Raw genomic sequence first — 24,935 nt, 5'->3', positions numbered from 1 at the left:
TTACCTGGCAGTAAACCTGTATTACATCATTTTGCTTTAAAAAAATGGATATGGTCTAGGTTAGGTAATTATCAATTGGCAACGTGATATTGATATAAAACTGCTCTTGGCCAGATACAATAATGGACAATTATGACAACCATAGATAAAGAGAGAAGTTATGTCTCCTTCCCAAAATCACTGTGCCAAATCTGTGTTCAGCTCACAATTTCAAGTATTTAAAACTTCCGTTTCTATAAATATAAATAGAATAACCTTTAAAAATAGGGTACAAGGTATACATTTTTTTTCTAACTCAGCAAACACATGGAATATTCTCATTTCTGTTCTATAAACTACCTATAAACACATAGATACACACGTTACAGCAAATGCTCAGCGCCCAGGAAGAGATAAGTGGCACACCCTCAGGGAATCAAAAATTGTATTTATCACCGGTGCTGGCCCAGCAGAGTCACCTCCAAAGGCTAAGCATCTGGCTTAGTATGGGTTTTACTGATCTTTCATGCCTATGTGCTTCCGGGTTGAATGAGACTACTAGTCAAGCTTCTGGTTCCTGGTTTCTGGCTGATGGAAGAGGCAAGCAAGATTACAGAAGCCAAAAGCATTCAAGGGGAGTATCTAACCTTGGACATCGGGCTGGCCCTTTTTACTTGTGTTTACCAGCTTTCCTTCTCACACAGGGCACCGAGATTGAATGCTACTAGAACAATTTCCTCATAAATTACCATTTTACCAAGTACTAATATACATAATCTCAGAAGAGGAAGTACAGTGCTGAAATCAAAACCGTTTTTTAAATGCAAATTATCAATGTGGTACATTATTTTGAACAAAGGAGAAACTGGCAATATATGAAGTTGTGTGCTATTAGAAGGCCTGTCCCCCTGCTTAAAACAAATGAGAGAAAGTGACTTTGAAAGCCGGTTAGATATATGTGAAACTTTAAAAGAACTTAGAAATACACTTTCTGAATTTGGAAAAAAAGGTAAGGTACTGGAATACTTCTGTTTGGGGTGTAAATAAAATTTTGGAATTTCAAATATGTTAGTACATCTGTTTTTTCAGCTACTTTATATAGAGTTATAAGGAAATGAAACATTAAAAGCCAGTAGAAGCATGTACATAGGGGCCCCATTTCCCCTTGGTGTGCTAAAAAACCTGCATTCAACCCCGTCAATTTGAAAATCTAATTGGCTTTATTAAACGGTTTGTGGGTGGGGGGACATTGCATCCGGCAAGGAGAGGAAGCTCCTCTGAGTGAAATAGGAAAAGGTTTTTAAAGGCCAAAGGAGGGGATTAAAAAGAAAAAGTGTACTAGCAAGGAATGCGTGTTCAGGCAAAGTTGCCTCTGGGCGGAGGCTGGGGTCCATCTGGACCTGCTCCGACTGCCCCGGAAGTTCCACTTTGGCCTCGCAGACTCCCGCGGTGGCTGTCCTTTGAGCGCCTGCACCGAGTGTCCCTAAAGCGGCACTGCGAAGGCGGAGAGTGGCCCACGCGGGGACACTCAGGAGCGAGGCTCTGCGTTCCCTGCCAGAGAGGAGCCTCCAGGAGGCGGGGCGCAGCCCCTCCCCAGCCCATAGCCGTCAGTGCGCGTGTCTCCCCCGTCCTCCCCCCGCCCCAACCATGGTGGAAAGCTCACGCGCCCCTCTCCCCCCAGAAAGGGCAGGTTTGCGCGCCACCTACTGGCCGCCGGGAGCAGCGCAGGGGCTCAGAGCCTCCCGTTTAGTGTTGTCTGGCACCCCAGCTGGGGTGGGACATCAAAGCCAAGAACCTAGAAGGGTTAAAGGAAAATTATTTTTCTTCGGGGCACCTGGGTGGGCACAGTCCATTGAGCATCTGAATTCCCCTCAGGTCCTGATCTCATGGCTAATGGGTTCAGGCCCCAAAATGGGCTTTGTGAGGACATGGCAGAGCTGGCTAGGATTCTCTCCCTCCCTCAAAAATAAATATTAAAAGATTTTAACAATTATTTTCCTTCAATAGTTTGGTGGTCTACGGTGGCACCTTTTGAGGCAGTGGCAGAGTGAGCACACTCACTCTGGAGCTGCGGGTGGGATCCTGAAAACTGGGAGAGCCAGAATAGAGTAAGACTTCCTTCCAAAGTCATCTCTCCCAGATAGTGCCTGGCCAAGAAAGGAAAAGAAACATTACTTGTCCCCTCTGCCAACCTGAAAACGAGCTACAGTGAAAGGCAGGTAAGTGTTTATTTGGGATTAAAGAATTGCAGTTTGGGGAGCACCAATTCCAGCAGTAACCAGAAAAGTGTCCCATCTGTGGGGTGAAAGCAAGGGGTTTTCAGGAGAGGAAGAGGGGCAATTACATGGCTTGGATAAAATAGGAAGAAAATACGCACTGGTATTAACAGGCAGTAACTACGACCAATTCTGGAGAATATCTCATGGGCACTTGCAAAGAGTGTTTTTTTGCTGTTTTTGGATGAAGTATGCGTGTGCAGCGTACCTCTCTGAAGTCCATCTCATCTAACATCACTTACGGTTGATGTTTTCTGATTTTGTCTGAATGTTTCATTCATTGTTGGAAGGGTGTATTAACGCCCCCCTTCTATTACATAACTCTCTCTCCCTTAACATCTGTTCATATTTGTTTTATACATGTAGGTGCTCCTATGTTGAGTGAATAAGTATTTACACACTATATCCTATTGTTGAATGGACCCCTTATTGTAAGGTAATACCCTTCTTTGTCTCAATAATGGCATTTTATTCTTTTTAATCTTTACATTTATTTATTTTTGAGAGACAGTGGGGGAGGGGCAGAGAAAGAATGAGACAGAATCTCAAGCAGGCTCCAGGCTCTGAGCTGTCAGCAGAGCGCAAACGTGGGGCTCGAATTCAGCTGTGAGATCATGACCTGAATCAAAGTCGAATGCTTAACCGACTGAGCCACCCAGATGTCCCTCAATAATGGCATTCTAAAATGAAAATTTATACAGAATTCAGTCACAAGTTATCTATGTAACAATCTTTAGTTCATCACTACGACCCACATACATGGTTAACAATATGTAGTTATGACGCATCATCTTGTGCTGTTTTTCAGTTAATATTCAAAGACGCTTTCTAGTTGAATCCAATCATCATAACTATTATTGATGCATGAGAAATAGGCCCTGACCAACACAATGGATTTTTCAGCAACAACTTTGCTTCATATGTAGTTCCAAGAACTATTCTAAAAAAAAAAAACAGTTACAAAATTCTGAATTTAGAATTCCCAGATGATGTCACAATCCTACCTTTCTTATATTTTTATAATAGGCCATTAGGCAAAATTATAAATTAATATCTAAATTGTGTGTTAAGACTTTCTTGATAAAGGTTTTTCCTAGTCAGGGATTTCTAATGCAAAGTCTAACCTTTTATCTGATTTTAGCAATGCTATATGTACAGTGTGAGAAACTACATGTTGACTAAGGAATTAAAAATCACTTTAGACTGCCATTCGTTCACTATTATACAGAGTGTGAAACTTCACATGCCTACAATGGTTTTTCTACTAGTCAAGTTTTTTTCCATGCATGTAACAATGAATAACTTCTCCAGCATTAATTTTTGTTATTCTACAGTGACCTCTTTCTGTAAAGATTTTCTTGTGTCATTTCCCATTTAAGGAGATTAGACTGTTATTCACTGGATTTTCTTGTGCACCCTACGACCAGAGGCCAGGTAATGTCTCTTCCCCTTTGATTGTAAATATAGGGTTCCTCCAAATGCAGTTCACTCATGTTGTGTAAGGAGAAGTTAAAAATGAAGGCATTTCCATAATGAATATGACCATGGAACTTCCCCCACCTGAGTCCTCTGGTTGGTTTCACATTAGCGCTGTGGCTGATGAAGGCACTTCCATGTTCATTCACTAGAATTAGAGTGAGTTCCCTCATGGTCTCTAAGATCAGAGTTTGTAACAAAGGCTTTTCCACATGGAAGACATGTATATGGTTTCTCTGCAGTGTGAGTTCCCTCATGGTCTCTCAGATCAGAGCTTGTAACAAATGCTTTTCCACATAGATGACATGCATACGGTTTCTCTCCAATGTGAATTCTTTCATGTTCTAGAAGATCGGACCTTGTAACAAAGCCTTTTCCACATAGATGACATATATATGGTTTCTTGCCAGTGTGAGTTTTCTCGTGTTTTCTAAGATGAGAGCTTGTAACAAAGGCTTTTCCACACTGATGACATGTATATGGTTTCTCTCCAGTGTGAGTTTTCTCGTGTCTTTTAAGACAAGACCGTCGAACAAAGGCTTTTCCACATAGAAGACATTTATATGGTTTCTCGCCGGTGTGAGTTCTCTCATGTTCTCGAAGGTAAGAGTTTTGAAGAAAGGCTTTTCCACATAGATGACAGGTATATGGTTTCTCCCCAGTGTGTATTCTTTCATGTTCTCGAAGACTGGACCTTATAACAAAGCCTTTTCCACATAGATGACATGTAAATGGTTTCTCACCAGTGTGAGTTTTCTCATGTTTTCTAAGATTAGAGCTTGTAACAAATGCTTTTCCACATAGATGACATGTATATGGTTCCTCACCAGTGTGCGTTCTCTCATGTTCTCGAAGATAAGAGCTTTGAACAAAGTCTTTTCCACATAGATGACATGTATATGGTTTTTCTCCACTGTGAGTTCTCTCATGTTCTCGAAGATTACAGCTTTGAAGAAAGGCTTTCCCACACAGGTGACATTTATACGGTTTCTCTCCAGTGTGAATTCTCTCGTGTTGTCGAAGATTCGATCTTGTAACAAAGCCTTTTCCACATAGGTGACATGTATATGGTTTCTCCCCAGTGTGAGTTTTCTCATGTTTTCTAAGACAAGAGCTTTGAACAAAGGCTTTTCCACATAGATGACATATATATGGTTTCTCACCGGTGTGAGTTCTCTCATGTTCCCGAAGATTAGAGCTTTGAGTAAAGGCTTTTCCACAAAGATGACATGTATATGGTTTCTCTCCAGTGTGAGTTTTCTCATGTTTTCTAAGATTAGAGCTTGTAACAAATGCTTTTCCACACTGATGACATGTATATGGTTTCTCCTCAGGGAGAGTTTTCTCGTGTTTTCTAAGACAAGAGCATTCAACACAGGCTTTTCCACATAGATGACATGTATAGGATTCCCCTCCAGTGTGAGTTTTCTCGTGTTTTCTAAGATCAGAGCTCGTAACAAAGGCTTTTCCACACTGATAACACGTACATGGTTTCTCACCAGGCTGAGTTTCCTCGTGTTTTCTAAGACAAGAGCTTTGAACAAAAGATTTTCCAAACAGATAACCTGCATATGATTCCCCTCCAGTGTGAGTTTTCTCATGTTTTCCAAGATCAGAGCTTGTAACAAAGGCTTTTCCACACTGATGACATTTATATGGTTTCTCTCCAGTGTGAGTTTTCTCGTGTTTTCTAAGACAAGAACTTTGAACAAAGGATTTTCCACATAGATGACATTTATATGGTTTCTCTCCAGTATGAGTTCTCTCATGTTTTCTAAGACAAGAGCTTTGAACAAAAGCTTTTCCACATAGATGACATTTGTATGGTTTCTCTCCACTGTGAGTTCTCTCATGTTCTCGAAGATTAGACCTTGTAACGAAGCCTTTTCCACATAGAGGACATGTGTATGGTTTCTCTCCAGTGTGAATTCTCTGATGTTGTTTAAGGGAACTACGAACAAAGGCTTTCCCACATAGATGACATTCATAAGGCTTCTCTCCAGTATGAATTCGCTTATGTCTAGTTAAAGATGAAAAATACCTGAAGCGCCTCCCACACTGATTACAAGCAAATGGATTCTCTCCTGTGTGACTTATTTTATGGGTATGAAGGTTGGCGTTTCGGGTGAAGTGCTTTCCACATTCATTGCATCTATAGAGTTTCTGTCTAGTGTGAGTTAAGACATGTTGCGTCAATGTGTAGGTGTGAATGAAAACTTCATACCCACTATATACAGAGAGGTCTTCTCCTGCATGACGTTTCTGCTGTTGGGAAAGAGATGAGAGACTGTTATAGGACTTCTCCCAAACATGCATACACCCAGTTCTCTACCTATGAATTCCAGGCTGGCCATTCAGTGGTAATCTCCAACTGAAACCTTCCCCAGATCACTTACATGCACATGGGGTGTTCATCACTGACATGCACAAACATTTTTACCCTTGGTAGCATCTTTATTGGAGGGCTGAGTGTTTTTGAAGATATCATTATGTGTCATGCCAATAAACCATGGTTATGCAATTATCCATTTCTCAGAACAATTATAGCTTAAATCCAGGCTAATTTCTTCCCCAGATTTAAATTGTGAATCACATTCTGTGAGAAGGTACTTATACTAATTGTTATGTGATTCTACAACTGATGACTTAGGCTCCACCCAGGTCTTTGAACATGAATAGGCAAGGTTCCTCCTCATGACACTTACTATTGTCCAGCAGTTAGGTGGGTCCTTCATGTAGATATCTTGCATAGATATTATTTCTTGCTTGTTATGGCTTTTTTTCATGCCTAAAATAATTGAGGAAAAAAAGAAATAAACCTGAGAAACACCTTGAGTAGACTAGGGGAATTAAAGTGTTGACAAGCTCACAAGACCAGGTAAGCACACATGACCAAATAATGTGAAATTGAGGAAAATACTGGTGAATAGACATACATTTTAGAACAGTATCAATTAGAACAAAACTCAATGTTTAAGTTAAAGAAAAATAAAATAATGATGGGCGGTTGCAGAGAATATCAGAGTGGAAATCCTAAAAGAAGGACACTAGAAATCATGACACAGACCACAATGTGAAATTTCACCTCCAACGAGGACAGGAACATTGCTTGCCTGAGGTGAAATGTTAAGTACAGGTATATGAAGAGAAACTAATGTGGGAGAAATAATAACACAATCTGAGGAATGTTGTCTCACTGGCCACTCACAGTTTCTGAAGCTGTCGTTCACTCAAGGAAATCTGCACTGACATCAATAAGACCCTGCTTACTCACTAGCCTTCTCACATTGAGCGCATGTCTGCAGCTCACCTGGACTCCAGCCTTGGGGAGGTCCTCTTTCTTCCCTCCACAGCTCCCCTCTTTGCTCCCACGGGGAGATCACATCTGATCTGAAGAAATGACACCCTATATCAATGGAGAATGGTATGTGAATTTGCAGTTCCGTGCTGAGACCAGCACCTGATATTCTACTGTACAGGCAACTGAGGAAGAATGTGAGTGTGGAAGAACAGCCCAGAGGATAACACCTTGAACACTAAAGGCTCTCAGCCTGACACTGCACCCAAAGACAGTATGATCTCTGGTTGCTGATGCTCCTGCCCAAGCTGAGAGAGAGCAGAAGGCTTAGTGTTTGCATCCAGAAGGAATTAAATGTTCTCACAAGGGGATTAACACTATTTTCAAAGGAATACAATACACATAAGCTCCACCAGAATATTCTGTGGAGTTTTATGTGGAAAGTGATACAAGATGTTATATTTTCTACCGTGCTCACCATTCCCACACTGCTTAGGACAGAAAAATATTTAGGATGTTTATTTATTCATTCAAAAAATATGCACTGGGGCGCCTGGGTGGCGCAGTCGGTTAGGCGTCCGACTTCAGCCAGGTCACGATCTCGCGGTCCGTGAGTTCGAGCCCCGCGTCAGGCTCTGGGCTGAAAGCTCGGAGCCTGGAGCCTGTTTCCGATTCTGTGTCTCCCTCTCTCTCTGCCCCTCCCCCGTTCATGCTCTGTCTCTCTCTGTCCCAAAAATAAATAAACATTGGAAAAAAAAATATGCACTGTATTCCCAGCATTGTTCTGGGTCTTGGAGAAAGTGCAGTAGATACACACTTGTGGCCAAGAAGTCTGTATTCAAATTATCATGTAATACACATGATGAAAGTAAAGAAAGTTACAAATTCCATCTAGTATTCAGAAATGCTACAAAAGAATATGAATTAGGGCAGACAGCTATATTAGAATATGTGGAAGCTCTCCTGGATAGAAGGTTAATAAACAAAAAGATGGATGGATGGAAGAATGAATAGATGGCGACAGACTCACCCACAGAGACCAGATGACTAATGTTCTCCAGCATCACATCTCTGTACAGCGTTCTCTGGGATGTGTCCATCAGGGCCCACTCTTCCTGGGTAAAGTCTACAGCTATATCTTTGAGGGTCACAGATTCCTAAAATATCAGATATTGTTTCAGTAGGGCCAGGCTGAACAATCCCTAGGGGACAGCTGTCAACATGATAGTGATAGCAGAGTGAGGAACTGTATGTATAGAAACCTCAAATTCCATTTGTGATTCATATCAAATATTCTCCCATGCTGATCTGCTTTCTGCCTTTCAGAGACATTAAAAAAACACACAATTACTTCATCGTAAAGGAATCTCAATAGGAAATAACCTGGCAACATTCTAATAAGCTGGCAATTTTGACTTTCTGGGTGGTAATTATAACCTAGGTTAAATAGTACTATTGAGAAGTGCCTGGCTGGCTCAGTTGGAAGAGCATGTGACTCTTGGCCTCAGGATCATGAGTTTAAGCCCCATGCTCGCTGTAGAAATTACTAAAAAAAGAAAAAAATATATATATACATATATATATGAATAGTGGTACTGAGAGTTCCAATGAGCTAATGTGCAGATGCGTCTTTTACAGCAAACACTTCATACGTACAAGTGTAGGTATATAAACATTAAAGGTAGACACCTATGAAGCAATGCCCAGCATTCTGCAGGATGAACAACTCTCATGCAGAACTTGAGGTCAGCAAGTCACACCTCTCATGTTACAAACTCACTTGTTCTTTATAAGGTATCAGGGCAGACAGGTCCTGCGGTCCGGTTAGGGGCTCCTGAGATGGCTCGTCTGAAGGATGGCCCCACAGTGATCTCTCCTGCAGTGAGCTCTCCATTCTTAACAACAATGATGACTGCATCAATCCTCCGTATGGTAATCCTGTTTTTTCTGTTGAAAGGCAATAGAATCCTCTCGATTACTTGTAGCCTCTCTAATCCTTCTAAAATTGCAACAGGATTCTAAATTTGACTCTAGTTTTACCCACATTCTGCCAAATACAGAGTTAATTTTTTGAAAAATACTCCCTAGGCACTGTTTTCAGATTTCCAATTTTAAAAAGTTTAATTGTAACGAGGGAAAATGGGTGAAAAGGGATAAGGGTAGTAAAGAGGATTTAGTCATCCTTGGAAGTTTCCAGATTAGTCAAGTGTATGTTACCAAACCTTTAGTAAGCTTAAAACTGAGGGGAAAAGAAATGATGGCTGATTTCCTCTCTCACACAAAAGTTTCCTGTACTCTCTGGAAAACTGCAGAGCTGACCTGCTCAAAGGCCCGCCTCCTCAGTGGAGCGTAAACTGCTGGTCTTGCTCATCTCTATCACCTGTCACCACGTGCCGAGGTCACTGCAGCCACTACCATGGCCCACGGGTAAATCACCCACCAACCAAGCCCATACACTGCATGAGGAAGGAAAACTCTGCATATTTCTTTTCTGCAAGGACATCCTTAAGGAGCACGAGATGCACTGGTGTAAATGCTGGAAAGGAGACTTCTTCCTGATCCATCCCTGACCAACAAAAAGTATCCGCGCGTCCTGGCAACAATGAACTAGAACCCAGACCCTTGAAAACTGCCTGGATGCACTTAGAAGACTTGGGCCAAGAGAAGCATTCCCAGCCACAGGCAACAGAGGCATCATTCGGAGAAGGATCGCATATCCACCCACATGCAGTTGCATCATCAAGGGTTCCGCCACCACGTCTCTTCCTCCGGATTTCCACTCACAGAGAGTGCAAACCGTATGCAGGAAAAGCTGGGCAAGGAGAGAGAAGCCAAGAGACTCCAGTGTTACCCACAATTCCCAGACCCCCTGGTCACGAATCCCTGATGTGCCTGCATGCAACCCCCCAGCTCCCCCTACAAGAACACGCCACATGCCCTGAGACAATTGCGGGAGCTCTCACTTCTGCTTGGATCAGAAGTGACAAGGCTTTGGCTACTGCTGCTCGTCAATAAGATAGGAATATTCTTTTTTATTTTCATACGAGGCAATGAAAATCATTATTTCTAAGTTAACTGCCAACTTTTTCATAGGGATATTTAATTCCCTCCCTGAACCCCAAACCTAAAAAAAAGTGCCTGACTTAGAAAATGTACAATGCAGAGGTTTTGTTTTGTGAGGGAATATATTTGTTCAATCTGACATTTTAGTAAAGTTGTAACTGGAATATTGTCGTATATTAGTCATCACCACAAATGACACCCCAGCATTTCATAAATCGTATATTTAAACATATTGGTAAAGTCTGAATTCTTACCAAAATTTTGTTTGTACTTAAATGTATTTCATGGAAAAATGATATTGTATCACAAACAAAAGCAGACATAACTCACCTCCTTACACCTGGAGTCCAAAAAATAAGGAAGACAAATTCAAAGTTTAATAATAGGACTCTCTGCTTGGAAACTTAAGAACATTCACTTAACTAATCCTCAGAATAGATCCTGCTGTTTTCAGTACAGTCACTGTTATGGACCGGATGGCAGTGTCCCCTCCAGCCTCACCCAAGTCCGTATGTCAAAGCCCTAATTCCCCATGTGATGGTACCTGGAGGTGGGGCGTTTTGAGAGGTAATTAGGTTTAGATGAGGTCTTGAGAGGAGGTCCCCGATGAAGGGACTGGAGTAATTCTTAGAGGAACACACCACAGCTCTCTCTCTCTACCAAGTTAGGACCCAGTGAGAAGGCAGGCACATCAAGGATACTGAATCTGCTGACACCTTGGTCTTGGGAGTTCCCAGGCTCCAGAACTGTGAAAAACAAATGTCGGTTGTTTAAGCCACCTATGTGTGCTATTTTATTATTGCAGCCCAGAATGACATGGACACATGACACAGTTTCAGGAAACTTTAGCAAGATGAGGAAAGTACATGGCTAAGGAATGATACAGCTAGGATTTCAGTTGTGTTCTGTTTCCCAAACTCAGATTTCTAAACATGGTCCTCTTAAGTGGTATAGCCCCCTGCCAGGTCTTACCAGGAATGCCCTGTCAGATGAAGAACCGGAGATCCCTCCAGCAATCAGAGCCTCTCCCTTTCCAGCTCATCCACTGACACCACTTAAAGTCTATCAGCCCCTAATTCCATCCCTTTTATTGCCCACCTCAATCCCCATGCACTCTTTTCTGCATGCATGCAGGACAGAAAAAAAAAAGCAACTTTATTCCAACTGCATACACGGGACCTATCCCAATGCCTGGTTACATGGCTCGTGCTCAATAACATCTGAGACAAAAAAGCATATTTTGTTAGTTCCGCCTTCTTACCTCCCTTATACGTCCATTTCTTCCACCCACTTACCGACCAACACCCTGTGACAGACAACAGTCATGGATTTCTCAAAACCTAAAAATTCGTATAAATAGTTTTCTTCACCCCAACAACTAATGTTCTGACATTGCCTGGGTGTCCAAGGATTCAGTTCATTCTGACACCATCTTCCTGGAGTCAGCATCAGATCCCACAAGTTCAAAGTCTTAGCCCCATGAGACTTCCTCTACTTCAGATGCCAACCATAAATGTAGTGCCCAGACTGCCCACATTTTCTGCCGAGAGCATTGTGGATTCAAGGGTTCCCACAATCCCTCAAATTAGGCTTGGCAATTTTCTAGAATGACTCCTAGAATTTAGGAAAACACTTTACTCAGTTTTACTGGTTTATTACAAAGATGAACAGTCAGATGAAGAGGTACATGGGGTGAGGTTCAGAAGGGTCCCCAGGGTAGGATCCATCAGTCCCCATGGAGGTGGGCAGGATTACCCTCCAGCAGATGGAAGCTCTCACCAGCCTGGAGGTTGGTCTCCAGTGTTCAAGAGGGATTCTAGAGCTCAACCTCCAGCAACCACTCCCCTCTCCAGAGGTTGCTGGGTGGGGCTAATATCACTTACAAGCACAAGTTTTATTCCTAACACTCTCCAGCTTTAACTTCTTCCCTGCTTTCTCACTGGCCTTACAAGTAGGACCTTTAGACCTGCCATCGTCTTCAGAAATCCACTAGCCTGCCTCCCCGTCCAGTCCACCCAACTCACCTGACTGTAGTTTGCTCTCAGTCCCTGGGACACAAATGGTTTGGCTTCTCTCAGCAATTTTACACAAGTTCTGTTACCAGGGGAGGGGGGAAAGTCTCTAATAGTGCTCCTGCCTACCTCCATGGGGAGTCCTAAGGCTTTGCTCAAATAAGTTTTTAGGAAACTGACTAAAACATCTGTATTTTCTACAAGTTTTCCTAAAAGATATATCCTTTGAGATTCTGTACACAAAGTTTTCTTGTTTTTTAAAAATTTCTTTAAATGATCTCTTCTAAATGAGCCCTTAAACAACGCAGGATCTGACCACGTATCCTTTTTACTCTCTAATAGAGCTCCACTCTCTGTGTGGCACAAGCCTGGTCCACAGTCTCCTACCGCAGACACTCCTTTCTGATGAGCAGAAGCCCTCATTGGCTCAAGGATGGTGCAGTGTGACGAGGCTGGCAAGACAGGAACGTGTCAGAGAACCAGGGAAACGAGAACCTGATTACCTTAAATTCCGCTGTAAAAATAATGCTCCCTTTTGAGAGTTACTATAGGTTCACTTTTATATTTGATACAAACACATTAAGAAGAAAAAAGGGACAAACTGTTCTTTTGGGAACCAAATGCCTGTGCCTGAAATGAAAATACATTGCCTGATTTTTCTTCTCAAGTAATTTATTCTTTTATATATGAAGACAGATCCTAAGACATATATACTTTTTCGTATTATTCAAAAATAGTTGAAACACATCCTATGTATGGGAAAATGAACATTGGAGGTATAATTTATTCATGGAACCTATCACATTTTGTGCGTGTAGAGCATGGCAGTCGGTAGGATGTCAACTAAATCTGACTTGGAGAAGAGGAAGGGTCTGCTCTAGGATCTCATTTGCTTGCCTGGAGATGAAGACGAGGGGGCTGCTGAAGGCGGTGGCCTGGGCCCAGAAGAATACAGAACCTCTTCTCCTCCAGGTCTTAACTACAGGCAGGCACACTTTGTTGTATTGTGCTTTACAGATACTGCTTTTTACAAAGGTGTGTGGCAACGCCATGTTGATCGGTGCCATTTTTCCAAGGGCAATTGCTCACATTATCTCTGTGTCACATTTTGGGAATTCTCACAATATTTAAAACATTTTCATTATCATATTTGTTACTGTGGTCTGTGCTCAGTGATCTTTGATGTTACTATTGCAATTGTTTTGGGGTGCCACGAGCTGTGCCCATAGGTGTGGGCTACCTTAATCAGTAAGTGTTGCGTGTATTCTGACTGCTCCACCTACCAGCTGTCCCTCTTCTCCTCTCCTTGGACCTCTTTTCCATGAGACAGCCGTACACCGGCCTCCTAAGTGTTCAAGGCCTGTCACGTTAAATCAAGAGCTAGAAATGAATGAGCTTCGTGAGAAAGGCATGCTGAAAGCAGAGACAGGCTGAAAGCTAGGTGTCTTGTGCCAAAAGGTCAGCCAAGCTGTGAATGCAAAGGAAGAGTCCTTGAAGGAAATTAAAAGTGCAAGTCCAGTGGACACATGGGTGATAAGAATGTGAAGTGAGGGGAGCCTGGGTGGCTCAGTCGGGTAAGCGTCCGACTTCGGCTCAGGTCACGATCTCACGGTTCATGGGATCCGGCCCCGTGTCGGGCTCTGTGCTGACAGCTCAGAGTCTGGAGCCTGCTTAGGATTTTGTGTGTGTGTCTCTCTCTCTGCCCCTCCTCTGCTCGTGCTCTGTCTCTATCTCAAAAATAAATACACATTAAAAAAAAGAAAGTGGGGGCGCCTGGGTGGCGCAGTCGGTTGGGCGTCCAACTTCAGCCAGGTCACGATCTCGCGGTCCGTGAGTTCGAGCCCCGCGTCAGGCTCTGGGCTGATGGCTCGGAGCCTGGAGCCTGTTTCCGATTCTGTGTCTCCCTCTCTCTCTGCCCCTCCCCCGTTCATGCTCTGTCTCTCTCTGTCCCAAAAATAAATTAAAAAAAAAAAAAAAAACGTTGAAAATAAAAAAAAGAAAGTGAACTGAAACAGACCTATTGTAGATATGGAGAAGGTTTGTGTGGTCTGTAGAGAAGGTCACCATTCCCTTAAGCCAAAGCCTAATCCAGAGCAAGGCCCTGACTCTCTTCAATTAATTCTCTGAAGGATGAGGGAGGTGAAGAAACTTCAGAAAAACATCTGATGCGAGCAGAGGATGGTTGGTGGGAGTAAGGAAAGAAGTCACCTCCATAACATAAACTGCAAGGTGAGGCAGCGAGTGCTGATACAGAAGCTGCAGCCAGTTATCCAGAGGATCTGGCTGAGACAATTCATGCTGGTGGCTGCACCGAGCAACAGCTTTTAAGTTGGAAAATCTACTGGAAGCCTTCTGTCGGAAGAAGATGCCATCCAGGACTTTCATAGCCAGAGAGAAGTCAGTGGCTGGTTTCAAACTGCAAAGGACAGACTGACTTTCTTGTTAGGAGCTAAGGCGGCTGGTGACTAAGTTGAAGCCAACGCCCATGTACCATCCTGAAAATCCTGGGGCCCTTAAGAATTATACTAAATCTACCCTGGCTGAACTCCATCAACAGACAACAAAGGCTGGATGATAGCGCATCTCATTACAATGTGGTTTGCTGAGTATTTTAAGCCCACTGTTGAGACCTACTGCTCAGAAAAAAATCCTTTTCAAAATATCACTGCTCATTGACAATGCATTTGGTCACCCAAGAGCTCTGATGGAAATGGACAATAAGATTACTGTAGTTTTCATGCCTGCTAACACGACATCCATTCTGCAGAATGGCAGGGGCACTGGGGTCAGACATATGGATTCAAGACCCAGAATGTTGATAAATTATACAGGAATAAAAACTTACAAAGATCTCTATAAGAAAAAAAATCCAAAAACAGAAGAGTTTCCCCTCTTTAACTTGTAGGCACACTTTTTTTTTTTGTTAATGTGTATTTATTTGTGAAAGAGAGAGAAAGAGAGAGGGCGGGCAGGGAGAGAGGGAGACACAGAATTGGAAGAGGCTCCAGGCTCTGAGCGGTCAGCATACAGCCCAACATGGGGTTTGAACTCACAGACTGTGAGATCATGACCTGACCTGAAGTCAGACACTTAACTGACTTAGCCACCCAGCCAACTGGGCCCTGAGGCACAGTTGTAAATATGGCATAGTTGAATAAATCCTGAAAATATTTGTTGTTAGAAAACAAAAGTTGTTTTAAAAACATGTGTTCAGAGAATGTGGTTCTGAGAAAGTAGAGAAATGATAGTGGCAATCATTCATGAGGAGATCAGAGGAAGAGTCATACAGAGAAAAACAGACAAGTGCAAATGCCCGAGGTGGGACAAGCCAAACAGGACTGTGAATTAGCAAGCGGGTGTAGGCACTGGGATAGAGAGTCACAGTAACAACCCTTGGGTGACAGCTAAAGGATAAGTTTTAATATTAAATATCATTTGTTTTGTGCTGTTTTCATCGCTGGCAAAAAGTATTAGAATCAGTTTGTAATTTTTAGGAAACAAAAGACAATATGGAAGCTTTTTTGAAAGGAAAATGGATAGAAGCATTAATATACAATTACTGAGACAGAGCTCCTTATATTTATCCCGGTACAATGATATCTGATGCAGAGTGGAGAAGGCAGACATAGACCTCAAAGGAATAAGATAGAGATACTTAATTTGGGTCTGAAATAGTTGGCTTCCTAGTGCTGGTTCCTTCTATCCTTTTTAGTATTATTATTATTTAATCTTTCATGTATGTACTTATTTTGAGAGAGAGAGTGGGACTGGGGTACGGGCAGAGAGAGAGAGGGGATATACAGAACCTGAAACAGGCTCCAGGGTCCAAGCTGTCAGCACAGAGCCTGACGTGGGGTTTGAACCCATGAACGGTGAGATCATGACCGGAGCCAAAGTTAGATGCTCAATCGACTGAGCCGCCTAGGAGCCCCTGTTTCCTACTACCCTTTAACTTAGGAGCACAAGAAAATTAGTTTATCAGACAGAACACAGGCAGTCTTTATTCCAGAAAATAAGAGAATATCAAATCCCTAGGCTCTGCCCTGTTGATACATAATTCCCAAAGATTTCCCAGGGTATCCTATTCCTTATGTTGTAAATTTTTATGCATCTCTGATTTCTAACAAGCTTAGAAAATGCAAGATTCCTTGATGGAAGCTCAAGATGATTGAGAGACAGCTGTTATGTCTAGGTGCTAGGAAGGTCTTTGTGGAGTAAGGTGAGCTCAGGGAATGGAGATTCGGAGACTTGGAGGAGTACTGGGACCTCTTCTTTATAGGAACTCCATAGTGGCTACTGTTCTGTTGCCTAACAGAAACATATCTTCCAATTTCTGAGGTGATTTGAGTTCAAATATTAAATCAACTCAAAGGTTTGAGAAAGAGGGTACCTGGCTAACTCAGTTGGTTAAGCATGCTTTGGGTCAGGTCATGATCTCAGGTTTCATGAGTTTGAGCCCCATTTTGGCCTCTCTGCTGTCAGCATGGAGCCCACTTTGGACCTGTGTCTCCCTCTCTCTGTTCCTCCCCTGTGGCTCACTCTCTCTCAAATATAAATAAACATTAAAATGAAAAACCATTAAAAAAAAAGTTGTAAGAAAGCCAGAAGCATGTCTTCTCTTGTAAATAATCCTTGAGAAGTTATGCAGCATGAGTGGCTAGAATCAGGTAGTGCCAAATTCCAACCGGGATTAGATTTTCCAAAGGAAATATAAAAAAGAGATGTTAACTTACGTTTTCATGTTAAAGTTTATTAAGGGTATATTGGGGCACCTGGGGGTTCAGTGGGTTGAGTGTCTGACTCCTGATTTTGGTTCAGGTCATGATCTCACAGTTCAGGAGTTCGAGCACCATATCTGGGCCTGTGCTGACAGTGAGGAGCCTGCCTGTGATTTTCTGTCTCCCTCTCTCTCCGTCCCTTCCCTGTTCATGCTCTCAAAATAAATAAATAAAACTTTAAAAAAGGTATAAATGAAGCCACTGAAATTTGACAGCTAATTTTTAATGTTTATGGTGTGAAACTTAGTAATAGGAAACCTCCCTAAAATGGAGTGGGCAGATGTGGCAGGGAAAACTTTCACACCCTAGAACACACAGTCAATTGCAGACCCAACAGGAAGAGGGACTGCACCCTTTGGGGACTTGGCCTTGCACATGGATACTACTCAACAACTTCAGCAGGAGGAAGAGACCTTTTCTCAGCCCCCAGAACAACAGTTCAGCCAGTGAGAAGCCACCACACTTCAAACTCTCAGTTCACTCCAGTGGACTTTTAGTTCACAGCAACCTTCCCAAATTACCCTTTTTTTCCCTAAAAAAGCAAGCCTTCCCTTGGTTCCCATGCTTCCCTACAGTTTTTCTAAAGCTTGTTGTCCCGAATTGCTATTCTCTTTTACACATTCCCAAATAACCCCATCGTCTGTTGTTGCTAAAATAACAGGCAGTTCTACTTTTTCTTTTTTTTTTTAAGAGAGAGAGAGAGAGAGAATGTGCTTTTACACAGGGGAGGGAAGAGGGGCACAGGGAGAGACAGCAACCAAGCAGTCTCCATGCTCAGCTTGGCGTCCGGTTTGGGGCCCCCTGGCAGTTTTGTTTTTAAGGTTAACAATGGCAAACAAGAAACATCCCTATCAAATGTTCCCAGATATTGAAAAATTAATTTTTCATCAATTAAAAGCAAAATCCACATATTCCCAAATGGTATCCATTTTACAAACCTCATTCATTATCCCAACTTGACATAAAACATTAAGAAATAGAAAACAAAAGCAGTAATCATAATATCCCACACTTGGGGCACCTGGGTGGTTCAGTCGGTTGAGTCCGACTTCGCTCAGGTCTTGATCTCACGATCTGTGGGTTCGAGCTGCAAGGGGCTTTCGGGGCCAGGGGCTTGCTTCTGATTCTGTGTCTTCTCTCTGCCCCTCCCCCGCTAGCACTCTTTCTCCGTCTCTCAAAAAATGAATAAGCATAAAAAAAATTAAGGGCAAAAAAAAAAAACCCCACAAAAAACAATATCCCACACTTATCGGGGGCGTGGGTGGCTCAGACGGTTGAGCATCAGACTCTCGATTTTCACTCAGATCGTCCCAGGGTCTGGGATCCAGCGCTGTATTGGCTTGGCTCAGGCTTGCAGCCTGCATTGGATTCTGTCCCTCCCTCTGCCCCTCCGCCGCTAGCACTCTCTCTAAATACAATAAAAGAAAAGAAATAAAAGAATATCCCATGCTTCTCAAAAAAAAAAAAAAATCTTCAGATAGCTCTGGGAGTCGCCCCAGGAAAACGTAAAGCTGCAACACCGAGGACCTAACGACACAAAGCGATTTTCGGTGGCACCCACGCTCCTCCCCCAAGTCCCAGACACTCAGCCTCCCTCTGAGCACCCCCTGCTCTGGGCCACGTCCCGCCGATCCCTCCGGCTCTCCGCCACCAGCACAGATCCCGCCTGCCCTGCCCGGTCAACTAACCCGCGCGCCAAGGGCAGCCGCTGGGGTCCCGCGAGATCCTCAACCCCAGCCCGGCGTGTCCAGCCAATGGGGCTGTGCACACACCTGTCACCCTAACTGGGGCACATCCGCGCGTTCAGTGCAAAAGGCCCAGGGCTCTGAGTCTCACCTGGAATTCCCTGAAACAGTCACGGCAGCTAGGGAAGAAGCAGCCAGCTCCCCAGACACCAAGCACCCCCAAACCCACTAGAGCGGCCAGTCCGCTGGCGCGTGGGACGCAAGGAGGAGCGGGACCGGAAAGGCGGGGGCGGAAGGGGGAGTGGCCCGCGCCGCAAACCGCCCGCCCCCGCTCGTCCTCCTAGGCCCCACCCACCGTGGCGACGTCCAGTCTGGCTCCCCCCCTCAGGTGACAAGTTGTTCCCGGTCTACACGCACCTTCCCTCGACCCGCCGGTCCTTGATTCCACCTCTGGGCGCTCTGCTCACCTTCCTTAGGCTCCGCCTCACGGTGACCACGTATTACGCCCGTCCCGCCCCTCGCCTGACACTCACTCCCCGCTCATCCTCCCTAGGCCGCGCCACATGGCTGGCCACGTCCTACACCGGCCCTGCCCCTCGGCTTTTGTGCCGTTCCCGCTCACCCTCCCTAGGCCCCTCCCCACGTTCGCGACGTCCTATACCAACCCCGCTCCTCAGCGGACGTCCCCAGCCCCAAAATCCGCTCACCCTCCCTAGGCCCAGTCCCACGCTAGCCACGCCCCAAGCCGGCCCTGTCCTTCAGCTGACGTTCCGTCCTCGTCTCTGCTCACCTTCCTTAAGCCGCGCCCCACACTGGTTACACCTCCCACGGCTCCGCCCCTCCGCTGACGCCCCATTCCCCCTAAACCTCCCTTAGGCCCCTCCTCGCTTGCCCACCTCTTGCATTGGCTCCGCCCCTCCGCTTAGGTCCCCTTCTGGTCTCTGTTCAACCTCCTTAGTCCCCGCCTCACGCTGCTCACGTCCTCGCCGGCCCTACCCCTCGGCTTTTGTCCCGTTCCCGCTCACCCTCCCTATGCCCCGCCCCACGTTCGTCACGTCCTACAGCAGCCCCGCCCCTCAGTGGACGTCTCCGTCCCCTCCCTCTGCTCACCTCCTTAGGCCCTGTCCCGCGCTAGCCACGCCCCAAGATGGCCCCTTCCTTTAGCTGACGCCCATCCTGGTCTTTGCCCACCTTCCTAAGTCACGCCCCACGCTGGTTACGCCCTGACCGGCCCCGCCCCTCCGCTGACGACTCCTCCTGGTCTCTGCTCACCCTCCCTAGTCCCCGCCCACGCCATGTCCTCCCTCGGACCTGGGTTCTTGCTCTTCACGTTCCCCCCACGCCCTGCTACCCCCCGGGGCCGCCGCCTCCGCCCCTGGCCCTGATATTGGCTTGACCCCATTCCTCTCCCAGACCCACCTCCGAGCCATTCTCATCCTCCTGCAGTGAGGCCCTGCCGTCGCCAGGCCTTCCATTCGCGGTCACCTTGTGGGCGAGGCCCCTGGGCCCCGGGCTGGGGGAGGGGACCACCCCGTTGTGTGACACCTCGTGCTGTTCTGTCCCCAAACCTGTTCCCCCGGCCGTACCTGCCAGAGTGTGCCTACATTCCCGATATCCCACTGGAAAGTGAGCTGCTAGGACGTAGACGGCATCCGTTCCGTCGCCGAGTGCCGAGTGGGCGGCGACTTGAGGGAAGAAAGCCCGGGAGGGAGACGCCGGGCGACCGCGAAGGGAGAGTGAGTAAAATGAGCAGCCTAGAGGATGCCACGTGGGGGGTCCTGTGCACTGGGGGAAACGGTCCTAGTGGACGGGAGTGCCCGGGCTCGACCCAGCGGGAACAGCGGAGGGCTGGCAGAGGGGCGGGGGGGTAGCAGGGGGCACATCCCAAATGCATTCCCTTTTAACCGTATTGTGTGAGGGTCATGCTAGAGGTCTCCGTGCTTTCCCAGCCTTCGTGACATTTTGAAAATATTGTTGGGTCCTAAGCAATTTTACACCAATTTCATGTGCACTCCGTGAGGATATTGATCATTTGTTATATTAACAGAACTAGTCTAACAGCTTCCCGTCGTTCTTGTCATCTTTTGACTGAGCTGGCTATGAGCTAAGGTTTCCAACTGTATTTTCAAGTTTCCTGTGTCCTTTTTGTACAAATGTTCAGGGATGGTACAAGTTGTTCCCGGCCCCTCCCCGCCCCCCAGGACTTAGACAATTTATTGTCGTTTTTCAGTGTGCGCATCACCTTCTCAGCGGCTTCTAGTCCAGCAGCAGCCTTTCCAGGCAGGCCTAGAAAGCTTCCCTTGAGATTCCCATTTGGGGCAGTGGCATTTCCCGTACTCCTGAAGTAACCTAGGAAGTTCTGGATAGGAATTCAGTAGCATAGACACCGTCTCCAACCTTTCCAGGCAGACACTAGTGGCTCTTGGGTCCTCATGGCCACTTAGAATATTTCCAGAGTCAGGCAGAGCATAGGTGAAGTTCGCAGGGGTCCACAGTAACCACAGAAAGTGGTTCCTGGCTTGACTTAGATCCACCCCCCCCCATTCCCCCGTGGCTCTGATGGGTCAAAATGCCCTGGCTGCTGTTTTCACTGTTCCCGTGGCCCACTGGAAAAAGAAGCTGAAATACAGGATGTAGGTTGTCTAATGGACCTGGAAAGACGGAGTAAGTGAAAGGGAGTGAGTGAATATCCTATTTTGGTATTCAGTTTTTGCTATGGTACCATACATACAATATCCATTTTTCTTCTTCAGATGTTTTTTTTCATATGGTACGACTGCAGTGAGCTTGTTTCAGTATTTTTAGAATGGAAATACAAATATGAAATTTATGAGGCTTCTTTTCAAGAAGTGATATCTATGTACCATGTGTGAGATATGAAAGACCAACAGGCCAACAGTCAGGACAAAGTTTTTATGTTACGCATAATGTGTCATGTGTCGTGGAAACCTTATTAGATAATATTTTTACCTGATTTAGCGTCATTCATTAGAAACAGTTACTTAGGGGCAGCAAGAACTCACTTTCATAGAGCTCATGGTTTTTGTCATCACTAGGTCAAGTGATGCATGGAAACTATCAAACTTAATGTAAAAAAAGTACTCATGGGTTTTATTTCCTTATGATGTGGTTTCCACATGGCACATTATATGTTTAGCATAAGGCCCTAGAATAGATTGTCATCCTTATATCTTATATAATCCAATTCATATCCTAGGAGCAATATTCATTTTTCTTCTCTCTTCTAAAAATACCAGACTACTATTTATATGTGTTCATTTTTCCAAAATGCTGAAAATAGAAATTCACAGAATAGGATAGGGCATGAAAATTCGTCTGAAAACAATCTGTCATTCAGAGACAATTCTTATTTTGGTTTGTGCATGTGTTTTCCAGGGAAGCTGGACTTAGGATCCATTTCTGCCTGTCTCCAAAGCCCTGCCTATACCAAACATCAGGCCACAGCCCTGTCTCCGTGCTGACTGCCTTTCTGCACTTCCTGCCAGCCACCCTCATGTCTGGCCTTCTGGGTTTGTGTTCTTTGTCTGGGGCTGTTGATGGACCACCAGGAGGTCCCTGGGTATCCTGTCAGTGTTTCCCAGCCACTAGAGGATGACTTGGGATGGCATCCCAGGTTCTGACACGTACTTAGAAAATTCTGCACAGGCAGCAGCAGGTAGACACCGATGTTGAAATGAATTGTTTCTAAGCTGACGGCCAAGAAGGAATTCTTGAAAAGGTTTTGGTGCAAAAAAAAAAAAAAAAAAAAAAAAAAGGTGGTTTTGTTAAAGCATGGGAACAGGACCTGTAGGCAGAAAGCACTGCACTGAGATTATGAAGACTGACTACTAGAAGGTTTTCCATCCTGTAGAGGGGAGGGTGACCTTAAGGCTCCAGGAAATTGAGCCTATAGGTTCCTGGAGGTCCATTGTTAAACATGGTGTTTTTCTTGTAAATCATTAAGACAGTTAGAAACTGGGCGCCTGGGTGGCTCAGTTGTTTGAGTGCCTGGCTCTTGATTTTGGCTCAGGTCATGATGCCAGGGTCATGGGATTGATCCCTACCTCGGGGTGCTGGCTGAGCATGGAGCCTGCTTAAGATTCTCTCTCCCTCTGCCCCTGTCCCCTGCTCACGCTCTCTTTCTTAAAAAACAAACAAACAAAAAAGACAGTTACAAACTCTAGTGGAAGTTTCATACCCAACATGACTGTAAATGATGTTATCTGCATTTCCTTTTGCTTTTGTTTTCCACATCAACTAACTATTTCTTTTCTCCCTGCCTCTGTTCTCAGGCAGTCACCAGTACCTGAGGAATAGTCTACACGTCTCACCCTAACTGGGGGATGTTTGTAGCGTGTCTGCTCAAGTGGAACTCCTCTTGCATTCTGTACAACGCAGTTTCCCAGAGTCTAGATTAGAAAAGTGAATACAGTGGGGCGCCTGGGTGGCTCAGTTGGTTAAGTGTCTGACTTCAGCCTAGGTCATGATCTTGCTGTTCCCGAGTTTGAGCCCCATGTCCAGCTCTGTGCTGACAGCTCAGAGTCTGGAGCCTATTTCAGATTCTGTGTCTTCCTCTCTCTCTACCCCTCCCCAACTCATGTTCAGTTTCTCTCTTTCAAAAGTAAATAAACATTAAAAAAATGAATGCAGGTGCAACAGAAATTAGCATTAAGCTTTTTACCCCCCTCTTTTGTTTTTTTGTTTTTTGTTTTTTGCTTCAGCTATACAGTTTCTTGCAAGGTAAGAAAGAAATGCAAAGCCGTGTTAGGACATAGGTTGTCATGTGTTTTTGTCTTGAGCAATGTAAAGTTAAATTACTTACCTGAAATATTTTACATGAGGGAAAGTTACACACAGAATATCAGCCATCATGTTAAATAAAATATGAGATAGGACTAAATAACATTTTACAGAGACCTGGTTTACTCTTTAGAAGAAAAACACACTTCTACAATGTAGAGAATAACGACATGCAGGAGGTTTTCCTAGTTGTTCACCTTTTACCTTGCACTGAACCTGTATTACATCATTTTGCTTTAAAAAAATGGAAATGGACTAGGTTAGGTAATTATTAATTGGCAACATGATACTGATATAAAACTGCTTTTGGCCAGAGATACGATAATGGTCAATTTTGGCAACCGAGATAAAGGGAGAAGTTATTATGTCCCCTTCCCAAAATCATTGTGCCAACCTGTGTTCAGCTCACGATCTCAAGTATTTAAAACTTCCGTTTCTATAAATATAAATAGAATAACCTTTTAAAATAGGGTACACAGTATAAATCCATTTTTTTCTAATTCAGCAAGCACATGGGATATTCTCATTTCTTTTCAGAAAACTACCTGTAGACACACAGATAGACACGGGGCACCAAGTTTGAATGCTACCGGAACAATTTCCTCACAAATTAACATTTTACCAAGTACTAATATACATAATGTCAAAAGAGGAAGTGCACACTGCTGAAATCAAAACCGTTTTTAAAACGCAAATTATCGGTGTGATACATTATTTTGAACAAAGGAGAAACTGGCAATATATGAAGTTGTGTGCTATTAGAAGGCCTGTCCCCTTGCTTAAAACAAATGAGAGAAAGTGACTTTGGAAGCCTGGTAGATGTACATGAAACTTTAAAAGAACTTAGAAATACACTTTCTGAATTTGGAAAAAAAGGTAAGGTACTGGAATACTTCCGTTTGGGGTGTAAATAAAATTTTGGAATTTCAAATATGTTAGTACATCTGTTTTTTTCAGCTACTTTATAGAGTTATAAGGAAATAAAACATTAAAAGCCAGTGGAAGCATGTACATAGGGGCCCCATTTCCCCTTGGTGTGCTAAAAAAACTGCATTCAACCCTGTCAATTTGAAGGTCTAATTGGCTTTGTTAAACGGTTTGTGAGTGGAGGCACATCGCATCAGGCAAGGTGAGGGGGCTTCTCTGAGCGAAACAGGAAAAGGTTTTTAAAGGCCAAAGGAGGGGATTAAAAAGAAAAAGTGTACTAGCAAGGAATGCGTGTTCAGGCAAAGTTGCCTCTGGGTGGAGGCTGGGGTCCATCTGGACCTGCTCCGACTGCCCCGGAAGTTCCACTTTGGCCTCGCAGACTCCCGCGGTGGCTGTCTTTTGAGCGCCCGCGCCGAGTCCCCCTAAAGCGGCACTGCGAAGGCGGAGAGTGGCCCATGCGGGGACACCCTGGAGCGAGGCTCTGCGTTCCCTGCCTGAGAGGAGCCTCCAGGAGGCGGGGCACAGCTCCTCCCCAGCCCATAGCCGTCAGTGCGCCTGTCCCCGGTGGTGGCTCTCCAGGGTCCCCCAGCTGGCGCAAAGTGCACGCGCCCCCTGCTGGCCGCAGGGAGCAGCGCAGGGGC

General features: G+C 44.7%; 1 protein-coding gene and 2 long non-coding RNA genes across 17 annotated transcripts in view; 2 read left to right on the top strand and 1 right to left on the bottom strand.

Moving 5' to 3' along the window:
• The window catches only part of LOC112869958 (zinc finger protein 705F-like), a 55,019-nt gene extending 34,699 nt beyond the window's left edge, over positions 1-20,320 (bottom strand). The window contains exons 1-8 of one of the 15 annotated variants that reach the window (XR_015249867.1): positions 18,985-19,378; positions 10,637-10,838; positions 9,755-9,841; positions 8,810-8,976; positions 8,060-8,186; positions 7,042-7,137; positions 6,437-6,519; positions 3,594-5,996 (exon numbers count right to left, since the gene is read on the bottom strand). Coding sequence is in view for 14 of the 15 variants with exons in the window: in XM_086702992.1 (XP_086559118.1) it covers positions 3,873-5,996; positions 6,437-6,519; positions 7,042-7,137; positions 8,060-8,186; positions 8,810-8,947 (2,568 nt within the window). In the remaining variant the exon portion in view is untranslated. Of the gene's footprint in view, positions 1-1,176; positions 5,997-6,436; positions 6,520-7,041; positions 7,138-8,059; positions 8,187-8,809; positions 8,977-9,754; positions 9,842-10,422; positions 10,617-10,636; positions 10,839-18,126; positions 18,291-18,718; positions 18,949-18,984; positions 19,382-19,463; positions 19,554-20,153 lie in introns of those variants that run through there. The other 14 variants (XM_086703005.1, XM_086702992.1, XM_086702995.1 and 11 more) reach the window with 14 other exon arrangements.
• Positions 4,223-12,767, top strand: LOC147581396 (uncharacterized). Its single transcript, XR_015249882.1, has 2 exons — positions 4,223-4,334; positions 12,447-12,767. It is a non-coding gene; the product is annotated as an uncharacterized LOC147581396 (long non-coding RNA).
• An 804-nt stretch (positions 20,321-21,124) lies between the features above and the next one.
• LOC147581395 (uncharacterized) lies at positions 21,125-23,212 on the top strand. The gene is made up of 2 exons (XR_015249868.1): positions 21,125-21,231; positions 21,964-23,212. It is a non-coding gene; the product is annotated as an uncharacterized LOC147581395 (long non-coding RNA).
• The last annotated feature ends 1,723 nt before the right edge of the window (positions 23,213-24,935 follow it).

This window comes from Puma concolor, chromosome B1, assembly GCF_028749965.1.
Source record: "Puma concolor isolate L17-30 chromosome B1, mPumCon1.1.hap2, whole genome shotgun sequence".
Classification (NCBI taxonomy): domain Eukaryota; kingdom Metazoa; phylum Chordata; class Mammalia; order Carnivora; family Felidae; genus Puma; species Puma concolor.
The sequence above is the reverse complement of the archived record's forward strand: the minus strand, read 5'-3'. Positions and strand labels throughout refer to the sequence as shown.